The sequence below is a fragment of the Sus scrofa genome, chromosome 7, assembly GCF_000003025.6.
Source record: "Sus scrofa isolate TJ Tabasco breed Duroc chromosome 7, Sscrofa11.1, whole genome shotgun sequence".
Lineage (NCBI taxonomy): Eukaryota > Metazoa > Chordata > Mammalia > Artiodactyla > Suidae > Sus > Sus scrofa.
Genome location: NC_010449.5, coordinates 48,518,832 through 48,539,975, shown reverse-complemented (window position 1 = coordinate 48,539,975; position 21,144 = coordinate 48,518,832). Strand labels below are relative to the sequence as shown.

General features: G+C 49.2%; 1 protein-coding gene across 2 annotated transcripts in view; it reads right to left on the bottom strand.

Annotated features, from left to right (window-relative positions):
* Positions 676-21,144, bottom strand: part of KIAA1024 (KIAA1024 ortholog) — a 38,234-nt gene continuing 17,765 nt past the window's right edge. The window contains exons 2-5 of one of the 2 annotated variants that reach the window (XR_001303880.2): positions 14,462-16,812; positions 9,184-9,438; positions 8,734-8,799; positions 676-3,795 (exon numbers count right to left, since the gene is read on the bottom strand). Coding sequence is in view for 1 of the 2 variants with exons in the window: in XM_013988990.2 (XP_013844444.1) it covers positions 3,598-3,795; positions 9,184-9,438; positions 14,462-16,762 (2,754 nt within the window). In the remaining variant the exon portion in view is untranslated. The remainder of the gene's footprint in view (positions 3,796-8,733; positions 8,800-9,183; positions 9,439-14,461; positions 16,813-21,144) is intronic. The other variant, XM_013988990.2, reaches the window with a different exon arrangement.

Below are 21,144 nucleotides of genomic sequence, written 5' to 3'. Positions count from 1 at the left end.
AACAAACATAGAAAAGACAAGTCCCTGCCCTCAAGGATACTCCTTTCTTTAGAGTCTTGCGCCTAAAACTTCACCTTAATATTTCACACCCCTTTATTCATAAGGCATAAATAAGGAAGTTTGTTGCATTTCTCATTGTTACTTAATAAATATCTAATACCCTTTTCTCCAAGTATATCAACAATTACTAATATCTTTGCCTTTAAATACAAATTTCCATAGTACAATATACAGTTATACTCATTTGGTATTCACACAACTGACCACAGTATTCTTGCAGGTTGGTTATAATATGAAGCATGTTGAATTTCAACATTCACAAATTTTCATACCGCTTAACAGGATCGTTTGCTATTGGCAGAGCTTTTTTCATTAAGAAAAATGAGGTGCCATTGCTCTTATATTAATAAACTGTAAACAAAACCAGCACTGCCCTGATTCCAATAAGGGTATCAGAACTTATGGCACATTCAGAACAGTGAATTCAGCCCATCTATTAAGCTAGCCTTGCAGATAGCAATCACACAGCTGCATGCCCTAAAATACTAACAATTTATGATCGGCTAGAAATGGGTAATATAAGTACGATTTGCTTTACTGTTATTTTCAGTTTAAAGAAGAGAGTACTGGTGTAAAGAATCTGAAAAATGTGAGTGGGAATTTTTTTTTTTTTCGGCTTTTCTGCAAGGCTGTGTTCAAAGCAAATTCAGACTAAGAATGAGGATGAAATGATTCCAATTTTAATTATTGGCGAAAGATACTTAAGCTCAAAATAATCCCTTAATAACATCTGCTTGTTCATTGTTTAAATGCAAGAGAAATGAAGTGAATTCTGATAGTGGAGTGATTTTAGGTTTAGGCACAAGAAATTATACTTCGGGTGGAAATGCCAGAGAGTGTGGTAGAACTTGGCACCCAGTACAGAAAATAGGCCAGTCCCTATGTAACCTGCTGGGAGCTCACAGCAGCAGGAGATGAGAGGCAAATTTTAGAGGGAATGGTAGAAGTTCCTTCCCAGTCAGACTCTGGTCTTGCCACCTTCTGCAAATAGAGGGATGGAAGAACTGAGGAGTCTAGGGTCCAGGGAAAGAAAGTGTAACAAGCTTGGGGTCAACAGAGAGAAAGGACCCAATTGTGAACTTCACCTTATCTCGATCCCAAGACTCCAAGCATCCATTCCCTTCAAGCCAACACCAGACTCAGAGCGACCAGGCTAAGGGTAACCCCTTTCCAGAGGAAGCCACCTTGCCTTGGGGTCTTCACTGTCTGGTTGCCCAGGGGTATTATCAGGTTTGGATGTTTCCTTTATGTGACAATGATGTGGAGCTGAATTCTGAAGCTACACTGGACTCAGAGCAAGACTAAATTTCTTCAACTACCTCTCCAGATATGAAAAGAGTAGAAGAAAATCCTACAGAGTCCCTTCACTTCTTTGCATGGGGTGGGGCTGACAGCCACACCCTCTCTAGGTAGCAGAGGCACGTGGCCCAAGCAGGGCCCATTAGGAATAGATTCACCCAAGGGCAGTGGTGAGAGTGGTTTGGTCCATCCACCATGATCCCACCTGGCAAATAAAGCAGTCAGATTGGGATTGGACAAATTTTTCTTATGCTGGGTAACTGCATCTCCATGGTCTCTGCAAATTATAGAGCAAGAGGCTGGGAACTACCTCTCTCTGATGCTCTTGTGGCTTACTTAATCTGTGATCAAGGGGAGAGTGGGGGGACTGGGACGTGTTCCAGAGCCATACCAGTCAATCCCCTTTGGGGTGAAAGAAATAATCTTATTTAATGTGCCCAACCCAAACAGAGCACCAAGAGACTAAAATTCTGACAATAGATGGTTATATATATATATTTTTTTCATTTTCAATTATAAATCTTCAGTTTTCCATACTAAGGCTTAAGTTGCAGTCACTTGGTTGAAAATGCAGACATAAACATGAGACTAGAAATAGATTACATGAAGATCTGTACAAATGAAGGTTCACTACAGATGAAAGCATCCACCCCTTACATGTCAACAACATGAAATGTTCTGATTACCCTTTATGGGCAACAGTAGCATTAGACACAGCAAGCTAAGCATTAGTGGAAGTTTTTAGGATGGATGCTGAACGCCTATTGCTTTAAAATCAGAGATGCTTCCCAAACCTCTCTTTCTGAAATTTATTATATTATCCAGAGTGCTTATTCTTACTACGAACATTTATTTTTATCCCACCTTATTCTCAGAAGAATTCAGGTAGCTAGTTGCTGTCAATCGGTTCTTTTTAATCTGCAACAAGACATTAGAATCAAATGTTGAAAAGGAGTCTGTCTGTCCAGTCGTGTCAAAGCACCATTCAACAGGGGGAAACTGAGATCAAATTCTAATGAAATTACAATGGCTTCCTTACACTAGAGAAACCTTGCTCTCAGGTTGGTCAACAGAGAAGACAATAAACCCAAAGTATTTAGATAGACATACAGATAGATAGACGGTTAAATAGATAATAGTTTTTTTGCACTGCTGACAAGTATTCAAAACTCTGGAGTAGGTGTTGGGGTAGTTGAGTACACATCAGTGCCTTTATCATATTATTGACAAGCTTTCAAAAATCCCTTTAAAGCCACTGAAATGGCTGGTATCAGTGGTGCATGGAAACCATGGTTTAGAGTTCGAAGGTCAAAGTTTAGCCATTGTCTCTACTCTTCAAGGCACAAGGACAAGTTCCATATTCTTCAACCCAAGTGTGAGAAGCCGCATATCTGGTGCCACCAGGAGGCAAAGCTTAGGGGGAGGGACCACACACCAAACCAAGACTGGATGATGCTTTGGGATGCCATGATTTTCAGATATAGATTGGACATGGCTAGCAAGCAGCTCTCCCACCCTGTGGAGTGGGCACAGGAAGGTCTCCTGACCTCAATACCTTGGCCTATTAAGCAGAGAGCACACCTCATGTCAAGCCTGATTGGCACCTTCCTACCCTGGGCCCAAGGAAGAAGGTCCAGAATGTCTCCATGAAGATCTGCCACGAAGATCATAATGATGACAGAAGGGCAAGAATGAAAAGTCGGTAGCCCTTGATAAAAGTCAGCAGAGAAGTAACCCCCTTTCTGAATACACACCCTGTTACTTCACCTGCAATGGTCAACGACATTAAGGAGATGAGATCCCTTAAGGGATCTTATCTCCCTTAGCTTCCCTCAAAGAGGCATGTATTAAATATTTCCTCTATACCATATCCCCCGCCATGAAATTTCATCAAAATGGAAAGAATCCAACCAATTAATCTTTCTTCTCTCTCTCTCTCTATTTTTACTTTTTTGCTTGGAATTCAGTGTGTATCTACTGGTAGTCCATTACATTCTTCTGGTAGGAAAAGATATTGCACTTCTTAAAATTCATCCGTGTGTGATTAAATCAAAGCTAACAGGTAAGGTAGATCTCTCTCGAATATATACTTTCTGAAGACCATGGTCAGCAGGTGCAGAAAAGCCTCCACGATTTCATCTCTCTCCCCCCAGCCTGTGGCCAGACCGCTGCATGGTCTTAAACTACAGAGGGAGACATCGGGCGTCACCAGCCGTCCACAACATTGAGTCCCTGGGCTCACGATTTCATGGTGCAGATGGGCACAACGATGACAAGAATGACCGTACACGCGGCCGCAGCGATCAGAGCAGCTATCTTGCAGACCTTGGCTCGTCTGAACTCGGCTTCTTTACGTTTTAGTAATGAGTCGTAGCCTGGCGTGTAAATATCTTCCATCCAATATTCTAAGTTGTTTGGGTTTAAAGATTCTTGCGTCTAAAAGTGAAGAGAAGAGTTAGAAATACGGCGGACACTTGCAACAGGTTAAAGACAGTCACCATTCCTGAGGCATCTAAGAGTTGTCTGCCGCCGGCAGGGAGAGACGACCAAGGTGTCCAGTACTGCCCACCAGCCCTTGCTGAGATGGAGCCCCAAAGACTCGGGCTCCCCCACAGCACAGGTTGCACCTGCCCTCACTACAAAGATCACGATGGTTTTGGCCCAGGAAAACCCAGGGGTCTTCTAGGAGCAAGCAAAATAGGGCTGAGGCAAACAAGACTCTTAAGCATCAAGGGCACACAGCTGAGAACAGGCTGGCCCTGCTGGAGGGGAAGCAGGGAAAGTCACTGAAATATGTTATCCACCAACAGTTCCTAAGAGCAGAGCTGTTTGAAGCAAGGCTATAGTATCACACTGATTCAGTTCCCTGTTCCTCAGAGAAGCCCCTATGGAAAAATCAAAGGCACCTCCCAGATAAGCAGTTCAAACAAAACATAAAATATTTCAGTTTCCAACATCTCTCCGAGCAGGTCAGACCACTGCTCAAAGGTAAGGTCTGCAGACCCCTAGCAGACCAGCCCCATGCCACGTGCAGTGTCCCCAGGGGGCGAGCCCCCCTCCGGCTGTTGTCTCTCTGAGATTAATAAACTGTTTGCAGGCAAAATGTTATATTTAACCTGTATTGACCATGAATCCCATTCCCCATGGATGGCTATAATCTATTTCCGTAAAGAAAGGCAGTGTTCTCATTTTATAGCAAGCATTTAATAATGTAAGTGTCACATAAAAGCAACGACACCATGCAATTCTGCAGGAGGTCACCTAAATCTCTGAAGCACAAGCCAAATACCTGTTTTTGAAAATTTTCTCAGATTGTTTAATGCTCATAAAGATGGGCACGGTACAAATCACATATACACACACAGAGTATGCAAAACAGATGCTTCCAAAACTTAAACAAAAAAACCCCAAAAATTCCCCACTCAGTTGTACCATGTTATTGGACTATTGAGGATTCTAACCCACGGTTAGTCAGTCTCTACCTCTTCCCCCAGATCCATCCTCTGTTCTTCTCCGCCAGGCTCAGGGCCCCCAGGAAACTGGCCCATATGGATGCACCCCAGGTAGGTTTAATCAGTGGGGTATCACTCCCCCCCACCCCCCACCACTTCCTCCCTGTTCATCTGCAGTTTTATCAGGCACCTTCTCTGGGTCTTGGCGGGTTTCAGAAACAGCCCCCTTCCCTTGGCCTTCAGACCCAAGGGCAGCAACAGCTTTTCACTGGCCCTGATCCTTGGGTGTTTCACGGCTCTAGACCCCGCCTACACCACCACCACCACCAGTCCCCCCACCACCACTCTCCCACCACCCCCTGAGTATGCCATCTGCTTCCTGCTGGGATGCTGACGACTCAAGCGGGTGGACACCTCTGGTGACTTTATTGCTCTCCTATCGCTAATGGTCTTCTAGTACCGGGGTTGGCAGACTTCAGCCCAGGGGCCAAATCCAGCCCAACACCTGTCTTGGTACAGCCTACAAGTTAAGAATGGTCCTCACATTTTTAAATGGGAAAAAAAAATCAAAGGAAAACAATAGTCAGTGATAGGTGAAAATCATCTGACATTCACATCTCAGCATCCCACGATAAGGTTTTATCAAAACACAGCCATGTCCAGCCATTTACAATTTGCCCAGGGCTGCTTAAGACAGTAATCGGCAGAGTCGAGCAGCTGGGATGGAGACTGTAAGCCTTGCACGGCCTAAGGTAGTTACTCTCTGGCCCTTTAGAGGAGAGCTTGCCAACCCCTGTTCTAGTGTATTATGCACAATGTTGCAGAATGAAAAGAGAACGGGACATAAGGATCCCTGCAATTCTCCCAATGAAGCATAATATTTAAAGACTGTTGACAAATTGCTCATGTCATCTGGAGGGGCAGTAGGCAGTGCTGGCCCCCTAGGCCTCCCGTCTTGAGAAAAAGGACATGCTCCATGAATGCTCTGTTCAGCCTTTGCAAGAAACTCCTCCTCCAGCACCTCTGCTAAGTCCCAGGGCCCACACTCTCCCTGAGCTGCCCAGAGCACTTCCGCTGCTGCCCAGCTCCAGTAATTAGGGCGTGTGTCCCCATGCTGGGGCTGCAGCTTCCTCCCCAACAGAGCTTTGCCCTCTCTGGGCACATGGGAGCAGTCTGCTCCCCTGGGCCTGAAAGCGCTTCAGCAATTTAAGGGGCACTCAAGAAGGGGGGCGGGGAGGCAGCCAAGATGGGCATATTTAGCTGGGGGACTGGTCACAGAGGTAGAAGGCTGAAGGAGCAGCTTTCACTGCCCAGGTACCTTGGAGACAGGCTCTGACCAGGGAGGCTGAAGCAGCCACTTCTTCTCAGTGAGCAGGTAAACTGTGTAAAAGACACATCAGATTTTGTCTCGTTCCCTCTAGCTCATCAGACAGAAGGAAATTGGCTTCCTTTCATGAGCATATATGCTTTATGGGCTTGGATTCCGCCTGTGAAATAAACTATTTTTAATTAGTTTTTTTCAATAACTGCAAGCTCTAATGACACCCAGGAACAGAGAGGTGATACCGAAGTTTCAAGGGACGTAGAGAGCATCCTGGGTTGTTAACTACGCCTGCTGAACATTGGCAATGAAAACACCTTTGCAGTAGCCTCTCATGACTGTCATGGTGAATTTATATCTTGACACCAAGGGACCCCAAGAAAATGGTCCAGAGTCTGAAGCTGCCCTAAGCTCTACCTGGGTCTCTGCAAAGCAGTGACAACACATAGGTGGGGCCTCTCTGCCTTTATCAAGCTCCTCATGCCTGTTCTGCTTTGCTGCAAACCCCCTCCCAAGACTATCAAACTCGCTGCTGTGTTATATTTGTGTGTGTGACAAGTTATACTCCCTTTGCATTTTTAAGGGACGTCACCTAAAGCTCTCTAATCCAAAGATCTACTTTTTTATTTTTTAACAACTTAGACTTTATGCTTATAAACACTGGCACTTTGAAGTCACGTGTTACCTCCCAGGCTCTGCCTCCCAAACTTTTTTTTTTCTTTTTTTGGCCATACTCACAGCACATGGAAGTTCCTGGGCCAGGGATCAAAATCTGCGACTCAGCTGCAAACCATGCCACAGCTGCAGCAACACTGGACCCTCAAACCACAGCACCCCAGGAGGAACTCCTTTAAAAAGATGTTTCTCCAGGGGGTTCCTGTCGTGGCTCAGTGGAGACAAATCTGACTAGCATCCATGACGTTGCAGGTTCGATCCCTGGCCTCACTCAGTGGGTTAAGGATCTGGCATGGCTGTGAGCTGTGGTGTAGGTCGCAGACTCAGCTGGGATCTGGTGTTGCTGTGGCTGTGGTGTAGGCCGGCGGCTACAGCTCCAATTGGACCCCTAGCCTGGGAACCTCCATATGCCGCAGGTGCAGCCCTAAAAAAAAAAAAAAAAAAAAAAGTTTCCCAATCTATGACTTATTCAATTAATCTGACCCTGTCAAGGTCATCCTATGATATTGGTGAAGTACAGATTATTCACCAGTTGAGCCATTCACACCTCCAGGCCTTTTCTGACCCGCCTGCAGCTCATAGCATCTTAATACCCGCAGATCGCAGTGGGGCACCCACGGCAAAGCACGGGACCCACCCGCAGGAGAAGCAAATCCTCATCTAGCCTGCCTGCCAGCAGGACGATGACTGGAGAGGAAGGGGCATGGAGTAGGCATGGGGACAAGGCAGGCAGGGGCCAGGAGAACCTCTGGGGTGGTGCCAATATCACCTAGAAAGCTGACTCAGGATCTGGCCAGAGCTGCCCTTCCCGTAACAGCTGGCATGGAGGGCCCAGCATAAGCAAATGTCATTGCCATCCTTTTTTGTGACAAGAAGCTCCACTATATTCTCATCAGCAGAAAAATGAAACGGTGGAAAGGCAACAGAAGAGGAAGAACACGAGACATTGCCGGAAAGACCAATGTGAATTTAGACTTGTTGGACCCCGGGCAGGTCACTGGGCTTCTTGGAGCTTCGGTTTTTCTCATTCGTAAACTTTAAATAAACATCATAACTCCTGCCGGCAGGCCACGGTGCCTCATAGGAGAGAGTGCTGTCAAAATCACGGTGCAGAGTTGACTGCTTCCAGCATCATTTCATCAGCCCCCAAATGCCTTTTCAGTGTGTAATTAATGTCAGGGACTTTATTTATTTATTTATTTATTGTTTTTTAAGCCTGCACCTGCCACATATGGAAGTTCCCAGGTTAGGGGTCGAATCAGACCTGCAGCTGCCGGCCCACGCCACAGCCACATCTTTAACCCACTGAGAGAGGCCAGGGATCGAACCCGCATCCTCCTGGATACTCGTCGGGCTTGTGACACGCTGAGCCACAGCAGGAAGTCTAAGGCCAGGGACTTTTAAATTCATTATTTTCATCTCTCACAATGACACTGCAAGTTAGATATTACGATGGCCATTTAACAGATGAAGGAATCAAAGCTCAAACAGGTGAATGTTCCAGGCCAAGGAACAGCTAAAGGAGCCCTGGAGTAGAACCCTGCACTGCAGGAAAACGCATTTCTTTTCTCACCACTGCCTTGCACCTCCCTCCACTTTAGAGCAAGGCCACAGCCATGCCAGCTCCCACTGATATCTCTCTTCCTGCCCTCTAAGTGGTGCCGACATTCTGGGACCAGTACATAACCGGCGGTGTTAGGATAAGGGCCTCACTGCCCTCAAAGCTAACCAGCAGGTGGGGGTACAGGCTGCTCCCCATGCTCCAGAGGTGATACAGACACAGATGGATGCAGTATGAATGGAACCAGGTGGCGCCGCCCACCAAAAAGAAAGTGCGGCCAAAACCCAGCCCTGCCTGCGGTCGAACAGCAAACACACCCTCCAGCCACAACTGTAATTCACAGGGCTTCCGGGGGTGGCGCTTACCTGGGACTGCTCCATATGGAAACATAATCCATAGCTTGGCTCCCACAAATATGCTTATCCCACGTGCTACATATGGAAGGAGAGATCAGCTTGTATTTCATTAAACAGTTGGGCTCAGGTCTTGTGAGCAAATACGAGAATCTGTACTTGGTACGGAGTCTTAAACGCATCCTTAGCAAATCAGGGGGCCAAAGGCGATCAATCAGTGAAGCATTCCCACTGCTCAGTGTTCACGAACCAGCAAGCTGAAGGGTCATCCCCTTGTTAAAAATCTCTGCCCTACGATGTATTCAGGTTCAGAATTCCATGGTGGGGACCCAGGGAGCTGAAGGGTGAGGGGGTGGGCTGGTCTAGGGCATCTGCCATCCAGGCCTGCATCTGCCAAGGGTGTGGCTGGGCTCCCCCCCCCCCCGCCCCCGGCACCCCCGCGCCCAGGGCAGTGAGTCTCACCTGCAGGTCCAAAGCCGTCAGCTTGCCCTTGTCACCGGCATTGCGTGCGTACTCCTCGATGGTCCAGGAAGGCTGGCCCCGCTTCACCTCTGCCAGCTCCGTCAGCCGCATGTCCGTGTACAGGGGGTTGTTCTTCATGTGGGCCTTGAGGGAGGCGGGGTAGGGGTGTGGGCTGAACACCTGCTCCACCAGGAAGCCGTCTTGGGGCTGCTTGGGCAGCCGGTGCTGTGGGGGGAGGTCGTACTGCCTGTCTGCCTGCAGAGGGGCACAGAGAAGTCCGGAAAGCAGCCCAGATGCCATAGGATGTCACAGCGCCACGGGGTAGACACCAGCTTTTTACCGCTAGGCTCTGCCCAGGGAGCAAAATACAGCTATTCACGAGCATGGAGAAAGTTTATCTGCACTGGGGGAAATTCTCTAGGAAAAGCGTGCGCTCTTAATAGCACTAATGCGACCCACCACTTCTGTGCCAGGAAGAGATTATTTTATCTAATCCCCGCACCAGTACTACTATGATTAACACTCAGTGTTCAGGTAAGGAAACGGCGCCCGGAAAGACTGTCATTTACCCCAGGGGGCAGAGCTGCTACCCGGTGGAGCTTGAATTTAAACCGGATCATCTGGCTTCAGAGAGTCTTTGCCTAAACACCGCCTGCTGCTGCCCTCTCTTACTCTTGCCACTTTGTACCTCATACTGAGGAGTGAAAGATATGAATCTTTTCCCCAAGGAGAGGCTGAAAGCACTGAGGCCATGCTGCTTTCCAAGAGGGAGGAGGCCAAGCCCCAGAATATGTATTGGGAGCCTCTGGTGATTTTCAGAGACATGTGCATGGCCTTCAAGACAAGGGAACGGTCTGGACACCAGACGGGAAGGTGCCCAGCAGAGCTGGCCAGGATTTACAGTCTCGGCCCTTGAGTTCCGAACCAGGAGGCTCTCTGGGGACGTGCACCCAGATACAACTGGGAACTCCTGATCCTTTCGAACCAGGCCCTCACATCTCCCCATAGGTGTCACTTCCTCCAGGAAGCACTCCTTCACCCACCAAGACTGGGTCAGCGCCCAGCTAGGGCACCCCTTCAGACCATGTGCAAAGCCCACAGCCAGCACTGTACCACCGAACTGTAACTGCCTATCCATCCGTCTGTCTGTCTCCTTCACTGGACTGTGAGTTCCTCAAAGGTCCAGACTGCGGTGACCGCCTTTGGATCCCCCACTCCAGAAAAGTCATGCTGCCAAGTAGGAGGCGTTCCAACATTCATCAAAGGGATGGACACCAAGGCCATGATCACGTACGTGATGCAGAGGGCAGAAGGAGTCATGGGTGTGAGCCAGAGAGAGAGGAAAAGGGCACACGAGGAGGGGAGGTGAGTATCGATAAGTCAAGAGGAGAGTGAGTTCTGAGTTCGGTGTCAGGAGAGTGAGCTCAGCGTGTCTGTGAGAGCACCTGGTGAGCTAACCTGCGTGAGGGTGAGGGTGAGGGTGGACCTAGGGAGTAGAAGCACCACCCTCTGCTCGCCCACTGGCAAACCCCACCCGTCAGCTCTTGCCCAAATACAGGGTAACATTTAGCGCTTCCAAACCATCAAGACTGCAGATACGGACACAGAGGAAGTGCGGTCAGCTTGGCCAAACCCAAATAAGAAAGTGAGGCTCAGGACTTCCCATCATGGCACAGCAGAAACTAATCCAACTAGTACCCATGAGGATGTGGGTTTGATCCCTGGCCTCGCTTCGTGGGTTAAAGGGTCTGGTGTTGACGTGAGCTGTGGTGTAGATCTCAGATGTGGCTCGGATCTGGCGTTGCTTCGGCTGTGGTGTAGGCCGGCAGCTGTAGTTCTGATTCGACTCTTAGCCTGGGAACTTTCATAAACCACAGGTGCAGCCCTTAAAAGCAAAAGAAAAGAAAAAAGGGGGGGAGGAGAGAAAGTGAGTCTCCCTCTTATTTTCTAGCCCATCAAACCCAAGTGTCTTCTCAAAGGCATCACCGATTTTACTCATTTGGCTCCTCACCTCTGCCAACACTCAGAGTCTCCCGCAGCACACAGGGCCCGCACCGTCAATACAAACGACAGGGCAGCATCACTACCACTAATCGAGGGCAGACTGTGTGTCCACTGCTCTGCTCAGTGCTGAACACATGATATCTCATTTCAGCTTCTCCAGAACACTGCAAGTTTGTAACATTATCATCCCCACTGCGGATGTGGAAACTCAGGTCCAAGAAGTTAAGAGACCAGCCCCATGTCCCACAGCCAGGAAGTGGTGGAGCCAGGATTTAAACTTGTTCTTGCTTCTGAGATGGAAAGGGACCTGCTGTGCACGCCTGCCTCTCTGTTCCTACCATGGAGGTGTACGTGTTGTAGCAAGGCAGTAGGTATGTTTACCCAAGGTATTTTTATTTTCATTTTTATTTTTATTTTATTTTTTTGGTCCTTTGTCTTTTCTGGGGCTGCACCCTCAACATACAGAGGTTCCCAGGCTAGGGGGTCTAATCAGAGCTGTAGCCGCCGGCTTATACCGCAGTCACAGCCACGCCAGATCTGAGCCACGTCTGCAACCTACACCACAGCTCACGGCAACGGCGGATCCTTAACCCACTGAGCGAGGCCAGGGACTGAACCTACAACCTCATGGTTCCCTGTCGGATTCATTTCCGCTGCGCCACGGCAGGAACTCCTAAGGTATTTTTCAAATAAAAGTTTGTATCTGAACAGAAGATTAAAGACTGGGAGACCAGTAATAATTCCTCAGGAAGCTTTTGGAGGCTCAGGAGTTAAGAGGCCTTGGAAGGAGACACGGGGCCTAGATCAACACAAAGGAGGTGGACAAGCACTCGTGATGGAGAAATCCCGTGAAGAAAGGTTTGATAGAGGGAGGGGGCCTGGCCATCCCAGACGCTCCATCAGTGTTTGCTGAATGCATGACCAGGAGCCAAGGATGGTATTTTTAGGATAAATGGGGAGACATATCAGGTTGGAGCAGGACCCAGTCTGGGTGCACTGAGCCCTCCTGTTGGGGACAAGCACATGACGTTCATAGGGCTTGACGGGGCAGGCTGAGGAACTTTTTGAAACTTTGGGCTGAGCCCCAGAGCCCAGGAGGAACTGGGGCCAGGAGGTACCGGGCACCGCCAGGGTGGAGTTTTAGGACAGTGGACGTAGCAGCGGTCCAGTCGAGGAGATGAGATGGAAGTGGTTGGGGGTGGGGGGGGTGGGGGGGTAAGAGAAAGAAAGCGGTTACAGTGTGCCCCCAAATCCAAAGCAGGAGGTGTTAGGAGGATGGACTGGGGGGACCGGGAGGATGGATCTAAATGGAAAGAAACATACACCAAAGATACATCCGCGGGGTCGAGGAACCACACCAGAGGTGAGGGCCAATGAGGGAACTCAAAGATGAGAGGGGCCCCAGTTTGGAGCATCGCCAGGATGGTGACCCCAGAATGGGGTCAAGAGAGGGAAGACTGGCTTTGAAGGAACAGAAAGTCTATCAATTTCAGCACGTGGCCACAGCTGGGGGAGCTGGCCTTCGGCAGTGTGACATCTGGGAGCGAAGCTCGGGAGGGGACCAGGGTTGGTCACCACCATGGGGCACATCGGCCGGGAGGGGGCGAGGGCCAGACGCCGGGAAGGAGAAACAGGGTCCCAGAAGGAGACGAAATGAAGACAGCTCACCCCAAACACCAGGAACTTTGAGCTGCCCATCTCAAGGGATATTTCTCAAGCTTTTGGCTATTTCTGTTGGTTTCTAGAGGCTTTGACCTTTTATAGATTGAACGCATGGCTAGTTCCGTTTAAGTCGATATTTCTTTTTTCTTTCTTTCTTCCTTGGCCACCCCATGGCATAAGGAAGTTCCCAGACCAGGGATCACATCCAAAACTTTGCCTCAGCTGCAACACACCGGATCCTTTAACCCACTGCGCAGGACCGGGGATCAAATCTGCGTCCTGGTGCTACAGAGACACCACCAATCCCACTATGTGACAGTGGGAATGCCTTAAAACTTGATATTTCTATAGAAGTCCCAAACCACCAGGGTGCTCTAAACAGCCACTTTTCAAAACTACCTAAGACCCTGGTTCCAAAAACCTGATGAGACTCTGGCAGCTAAGAGACATAACAGTGGAGCCAGAACAGAGAGCCCACAGCCAGGCATCTCGTCTGAGCATCAGCACACATTTGACCCGGGTTTCTGTCCAACACCACGTGTTGTAAGTGACTAGAGAAGAGACTGGTGGCTGGCCTGGGTACCAGAAGTTCCATGGGAACCAGAAAAAAAAAATCACATCTGAGTTACCCTTTTCCCCTGCTTTGGACCATGACAACTTTCTTAGGGCCCCATTTCCCAAGGTTTTCCTCCTTGGCATCATTCAAGGGACTCAGCCTCCTGCTCTGGCTCTGAGTGTTTGTCTGCAGCCACACCCTCTTCACGCCCTCTGATGACTGGTCCTCTGAGACCTCAGGAGGCCCCAATCTGTCTGCTGACCTTTGGAGTCAGAGAAGGGAATTGAGATGAGCAACAAATTGAAATGGCAACACTTTGGCCAGAAAGGGTTCACTGTAACCTACTTCGAGTGAAGAAAAGAAGCCACCAGTACTACTGCAACAGTCCTCCTTGCTGCAGGGGGACATAAGACCGTGAGCACACGTGTGTACACTCACTCTGGCAGCGACAGAAAGATGCTGGCTACAGAGATACAAAAACGCTCAAGCTCCCACCCAACTATGTACCAAAAAACTCAAAAGCAAAGGAAGACGTCATATTAAGAGCTGCCATCCTGGGGTGGTGGAACTGTGAACAATTTCCTGATTTATCTGCTTTTCTTACTAATCATCTCTGGATCTTAAAAGGAAAAAAAAAAAAAAAAAAAAAGACTTGAACTTTTAAAAAGGAGCATCCCCTTGCCACGAATCATGTGAAAGGAACATAGAAGCTTGCTTTCAAGTCATCCCTCATCTTTTTGCCTGCATCCTGCTCTTTCAGAAAGGCTGGATCGTGATACTTGTCTGCTCTGACCCTCTCCTGATTCTAGGAAAATCGGGTCTCCACCACCTGTCCAGTATCTGAACCACACTTTCCCCTGTCCGTGGCAACCCAGGAGCACAGGCTCCTCCCAGCTGACTGACAGCTGGGCGAAACCAACAACCAGCACCTGCTGTCCTTTCTGCGCTAATGTGAGAAGCCTGACAACGCGGGCCCACGGAGGGAAGGCCTCTTGCTTCAACACTTGGAAGAGAGCAGGGCTACAGCACGGTTTCGGCCTTGGCTTACATCATTACCTCTTTAGATTTTCGATGCCAGTCCGTACTGTCTCCGGGGCCTCTGTCCTTGATCTCCTCCTCGCCGACGCCCACACGGTTGGGGTACGTGATGGTGCGCCAGTCCCTGGGCGAGTTGGAGATGCTGGCGATTTTGGATTCCGTGGCACTGTTCTCCTCCGTCAGGGACCTGGAGGAGGGCCTGGTGAAGAGGCTTTTTTTTAAGGCCTGGACACGAAGGCTTTCACTGTTGCTTCCGCTGGCATCCGAGCAGCACCAGTCGGCACTGTTCTCCAGTTTGGGTCCGTGGGGGCCATTGTGTGCCCGGAACATCCGAGGAGAGGCGCTCTCATCGGAGGGAGCCTCGCTGGTCAAGGAATTCAGATCTATCTGCACACTCACCTTCTCAGGCTGCTGCATTTTCTGATCCAATTTATTGAGCTTGCCCAGGACCTGGGAGATTTCCTCGCGGACACCAGAGAGCGATTCGAGCTTCCGTTCAATTTCGCCAATCCTGAGCACCAGTTTGCACACACTGGTCTTCAACTCCTCTTCTGAGTGGTGGCCATTTTCAGGCCGGTTGCCCTTTTCTCCTTTGCTGCTGGGGAGCCCGTTGGCGATTTTGGCTCGGTTGTGCTCTGGTGAACTGTCACAGTCCGACTTGTGAAGCTGAGACAAGGACCCTGTGCTGTTGTAGCAGGATGACTGTATCACTCCCGTCGAGCCACTGATGCTCATGTCATCGAGAAACCGGAAAATGTCGCTGATGTCATCGCTGACGACTTCTGAATCGTCATCTGACTGCTTCATGGTGTGCCTGTCGCTGAACTTGCCCTGCCCGGAGGCGCACAAGTCCTTGCATTTCTTGGGCTCCAGCACATGCTGCTCGGTCTGGGTGCCCACGCTACTGGTGTCTGAGCTGAGCTGTCCGCTGGTACAGCTAATGCTCTTGTCTTTAAACTTTTTGACCGGTTCATGCTTCTCCAGGTCAACGGGGGACGAGATCTCTTTAGACTTGAGTCCGTTTGGTTTGGCCGCATAGCCGACAGGGAGAATTGGCTGTTGGTCCTGTGGCGTGAGGTAAGCTGGGCGCCTGTCTGGGGTTGGGAAACTGGGGGTCTGGCTGCTGGAATTTGGATAGCGGAGCTTCTCCTCGGAGGGATTCCTATTGAAGAAGGACCGTTCAAAGTCAGGGACTTCTTCCGTGTTTAGGCTCCAGCTTTTAGCCGGCCAGGGAGTCTGCTTGCTGGGCCTTCCTGGACAGCGCCTGGCCTCTTGGGTCCCCATCACTGGAGTGGGTCCAAAATACGTGGAGGCTTGAAGGTCATCTAAGCTTTCGTGCTTTGCCCGCCTCTTGTCAGGAACAGGGGAGTACACAGGATTCAGGTACTGGCTGTTGTAGGGCATCTCGAAGCTGTGATTAGGGAAGGGCGTTTTGTGGGCCTCCTTGCGGCCCTGGGGTTCCCCGTGCTCGCCCTCTGCCTTGGTAGCGGGGCCGGCCAACCCCGGGGACACGGCCATCAGGTTGTGAAAATCCTCTTTGAAGATGTTCCTTTTCTGGACACAGGACTGGACCACGAAGGGCTCCTCGTTAGCAATGAAAGTCTCCTTGATGCCCTGGGCGAGGGGCAGGGAGTCCTGATCGGACATGGATTCGTTCTCGATGTTCATGGGGAAGTACGTTCTCTGCATCTCGCACGGCTGAGGGCTGGCCACCGAGTACGGGGCCAGAGCCTGCAGCCTGTCCAGGGAAGCCGCCCGGTGCTTCCCCTCTTTGCTCACCCCCAGCAGGAAGTTGGGCTCGGAGGCAGGTACGAACTGCGGGCAGTCCTTGCAGTCCATCTTCCGGCACTTGGACGACTGGCGGGGCGGGTAGCCCCGGCTGAAGGGCCTGTCGTTCATTTCGCAGTCCAGGGCCTCACACTCGGCGGCGCCGCAGATCTCCGTGTCCGAGCGGCACGAGTCAAAGGACGCCTCCTTCTTGCGCGCCTTCTGCCGGCCGCTGGGCAGCTTCTCCTTGGCGGCGCCCCCATTCATCTGGATCAGGTTGAATATCGTCACGATATCTGCCGCCACCATGATCTTCTTCGATTGCTGGTTGTTGACGGTGCATTTCATCTTGTCTTTGAACAACGTGGCTGGGAAATTGGGGTCGAGGCAAGCCGTGTAGAAGAGCACGCTTCTCAGTTTGGCGAGCTGGGACAGGTCAAAGCGGGCGCACAGGGATTTGCACAGGTCCTGGTAGGAAACTGTATTTTGTTTGCTGTCCAGCTCCTCTAAGATCTTCACCAAGAAGAGGGAAGTGTCCTGACTGGTCTCCATGATTTAGAGTGTCAAAGGCTCACTGATGATACTAACCCTTCGAGTCAGTTCTATGGGGTGACGAGATTGAAAGAGAGAGAGAGGGAGAAAAGACGATTATCAACACACCGGAGTTTGAAGTCAGGCTGCTTATGAACCACGTAAAGATATGCAAGGAAAAACTTTTAAATGCTTAAAATATAGTAAATGCTTTAAAAATACTTACAACACTGTCATTCCTTTCCCAGGGATCAATAAGAAATTATTAATGACAATGGTTTTGCATCAAGATGTTCATTACAATGGCATTTATAACAGTCGGGGGGGATCTTAAATATACAAATAAGAGGAGAATAAATAAATAAAATGGGTTATGATATACGATGACTTCTTACGCACATTAAAGTTATGTTAACGTATGTCTTTACAATGGAATACTGCTCATCAATAAAAAGGAACAAAATGAGGAGTTCCTGTCGTGGCGCGGCGGAAATGAATCTGACTAGGAACCATGAGGTTGTGGGTTCGATCCCTGGCCCTGCTCAGTGGGTTAAGGATCCGGCATTGCTGTGAGCTGTGGTGTAGGTAACAGATGCAGCTCGGATCTGGCGTGGCTGTGGCTGTGGTGTAGGTTGGCAGCTGTAGCTCCCATTTGACTCCTAGCCTGGGAACCTCCATACACCATATGCCATGGGTGAGGCCCTAAAAAGACAAAAGACAAAAAAAAAAGTAACAAATGACTAGTACATACAATGACCTGAATGAATCTCAAATGTTTGCGCTTGAGTGAAAGAAGCCAGACTTAAAAGGCTACCTTTTATGGTTCCACTTTTATGGTATTCTGGAAAACAGACCTGCGGCTGCCAGGGGCTGGATGGAAGGCAAGGTGTTGGCAAAAGGACACAGAGAAATTGTTCTGGATGACGGAACTCATCCACATCTTGATGGGAATGGTGGTTACGTGCGTGTAGGCATTTGTCAAAACTCAGAGAACTGAGCACTAAAATGTGTAAAGTTTACTCCATGTAAATTGTACCTTGGGTATCAAATGACACATTGAAGACTCTGTGACAAAAGAAAACAGTGGTACAATACTGCATGAAGAAAATATGAAAATAAATCTGTATACATAGTAAGATCTTAATATAAAAGTATATATTTTTTGGAAATGAAACGGAAAGAAAATGAAATCCACCAAAATGTTAATGGTGGTTAGGTTTGGAGTGTAAATTGGGATTTTTCTTTCTGAATTAGTAATCTTTGTTTCTCAATATTTTATGGTGCAAATTTTCAAACACACAGCAAAGTTCAAAGAGTTTTATAGTGAACACTCACATAGCCACCATCTGGATTTCACCATTAACATTTTACTATATTTGCTTTATTTCATATCTATCCATCTATCTTTCATCAAGCCATCTTATTTTTAATGCATTTCAAATTAAACTGCAAACATCTGTACACTTTCCCCTAAAGATTTCACCATGCGTATAAATAACTCAAGTTCAACAATTGCTTAGAGTTTCTCTTTTAATGTCAGATTTATATATAGTGAAATGCACAAAACCTAAGTGTGCATTTGCTGAAGTTCTGGCAAATGCATATGCCTGTGTTACACCCCAAACCCCTACGAAGATCTAGAATGTTCCCCTGCCCCAGAAAACTCCTTCTTGCCCCTTCCTATTCAACTACAGTTCTCATTTTTTATAGGCAACTTTAATATTTTCTTTATAATTTCCCTTCTCTCCCAAAATTCCTACCATGAGCACATGTTATTTTGTCATCACCAAACAATAATTAACCTTATTTTGAAATGGAAAGAAAAACCTACATTAATGACCCCTGGATGGGAAAATTAAAAACATCAAACCAAAAGCTTAACAGTTTCACAAGAAAAAGTTAATCTCATCATGGATAAACGTGCACCCAGGTTCTGGGGTTTATAAGGAAACCTCCAATTACACGTTAGCCTCCCCCGTCACGCCTGCTTAGAAAAGGCATTTTGACGATTGACTTATTGATTTCAAAGCCGACTCAGCCCGCATACAGCCAGCCTGTTTTCGAGGGAAACAGTCTCTTTTCTTTGGGTTAAATTTCAGCTGCTCTGGACCATGAGTTCGCTCTCCATCCTGAGGGGAGCCCTCCCAACGGGCATCTGAACGCACTAATGAGGTCTCTCTGCAAATGTCTGCGGCAGGGACATGCAGAGACCAGTGGTTTGGAGGTTCTTGTGTGGAAAGGGCAATGGAGCCCCAGGAGGCTCTGTTCCCACCCAGAACAAGTCACCAGGAAGCCCACATTTCCCCACACAGCTCTCCCTGCCCTGCCCCAGCCGCCCGATCCGGCAGATGGAAGCACTGTGTGTCAGGATGTTCTGATTTATTGAAGGTGGGGACAACCTGCCACACTTGATCTTCAAGGAAATAAACAGGCACAGAAAGCAGAGTGGAGGACAAATGAATGTAATTAAGGGAAGAGCCACTCCAACTCATGCACATCCTATTTTGCAGTTTTGGTGAAACAAAGCCCTTTCGGAGGTACTCTTCTGGAATTCTTATTAACAGTCTTACTATTGCTCTCCAACAGATGGGGAAACAGCCTTGGAGAACTGAAGGCAGCAACGAGAAGCAGAACTGGATTTGCAGCCCCACCCCACGCTGTGCCCCGCCCCCCACGCCTCCCCCAAACCAAGACACCACTTTCCTGTCTCATCTTTCGACACTATGTGGCATGGCTAAAATTTTATCAATCCCAGGTCCAAAAAGGACTTGGAAAAACCAAGCCCCGTGTTTCCTGAAGTGAATAAAGGAAATATAAGCGATGTGCTAAACCCGAGCCATTTTTTTATAAGGACCAAAATTTAGGGGATTATGAATGCTGGGGGGTAGGCGTGTGCCTCCCCCATGTCCCCGGGACAAATGGATGCACGACACATGCCTGGCACGTGTGCATATGACGATTAATCACCGTAGCGAAACTCCATGTAGATTTTCAACAATTGCCAGTAAAAGGCAGAGAGGAATAAGGAGCAAAAGGGGAAGGTTCAATGGAAAAGCAGATCTCCAGGGCCTCTAGCCATGTAATGGGCTCCAGCCCCTAGCACACGACCTCTGGCGGGCCAGCTCTTTTGGCCACACAAACAGCGCTGTGGTGTAGGAAGGGCACTCCTGTTTTACAGATGAAAAAAACTGGGGAACGGAGAAGGGACATAACTGCACAATCCAGAGGGTGACATCCACTGCCTGGGGTCTGATCCTGGGGGAGGAGCCCAAGTAGACGACAGCCCAGGCTAAGGATGCTGTGGAAGGAGCACCCAGCTGTTTCCCAGGAGGAGGGAAAGCATCGCCGCCAAGTGAAAGAAATGCATTGGTAGGGGAGGCTGAGTGGGGCAGGCACTACAGCCTGACCACCTACTGTGTGCACTGGGGCTTTCCAGAGAAGGTCCACAGCAGCCTGCAGAGAGGCTCTTCAACCTATAGAGGCGACATGAGGAAAATGAGGCTGGAAGAATGACACTGAGAGCGAGAGAGATGCCCCATCTGAAGCCAAATCTGGTGAGAGCCGAAGCCCAAGCTCTTTTCTCAGTGACAAGAGAAGAAAGAAGTAGTAGCACGAAACGTCTGGGGGCTGAGTGTAGCTGCCATGGAACGTGTAGGTGCAAGTATGCAGAGACACACACAGACTCACACTCACACAACACACTCATCCACTCAGACATATTCACATGGACACAGAGACACATCCTTACACAAAGGCACTCACACACACACACTCACACAGACACACCGCAGACCCACAATCACACACACAACTCTCCGTCACACATCCTCGCTCCCACAACTCACACACGTACACGTGCTCCCACTCCCCACCCCCCTCCCGACACATGCAAATACACACACTCTCTCATCCACACCGCTTCTCCCATGGGGCTCTCAGCCGTGAGAGCCCTGAATATCCTTAAGCTCCCCGCTCAAACTGATACATATTTGGCGAAAGCCCCAGGTGCCAGCATAACCACCCGCCCTGGTGTTGGAAGGCCCAGCCCCAGCACATCGTCTGGAAGCAGCGGGTTTCTCCTGAATCACAGGATCTACCTGGAGGTGGCAGCACCATACACAGGGCTGCAGCCCCTCCTGGGGGCAGGAAAAGCCCCACAGAGTTCCGAGAGGCGGACGGCGCGGCCCACCCCACTCACCCGGGAGCTACCTGCTGAGTAATAGCCACGGCCCCCAGGGCCAGAGAGACCGTCCAGGGAGCTCATGGGCAGCTGGGCACATGGAATTCAGACCCCTCAGGACCTCACTGGGACCCCAGCAGTCCCCAGCCAACCGCCCAGCTCAGCCCCACGGCCTGGGCCAGGCCTCCCCTACCTGCATCTCCTATGTCCCTTCTGCTTCCCA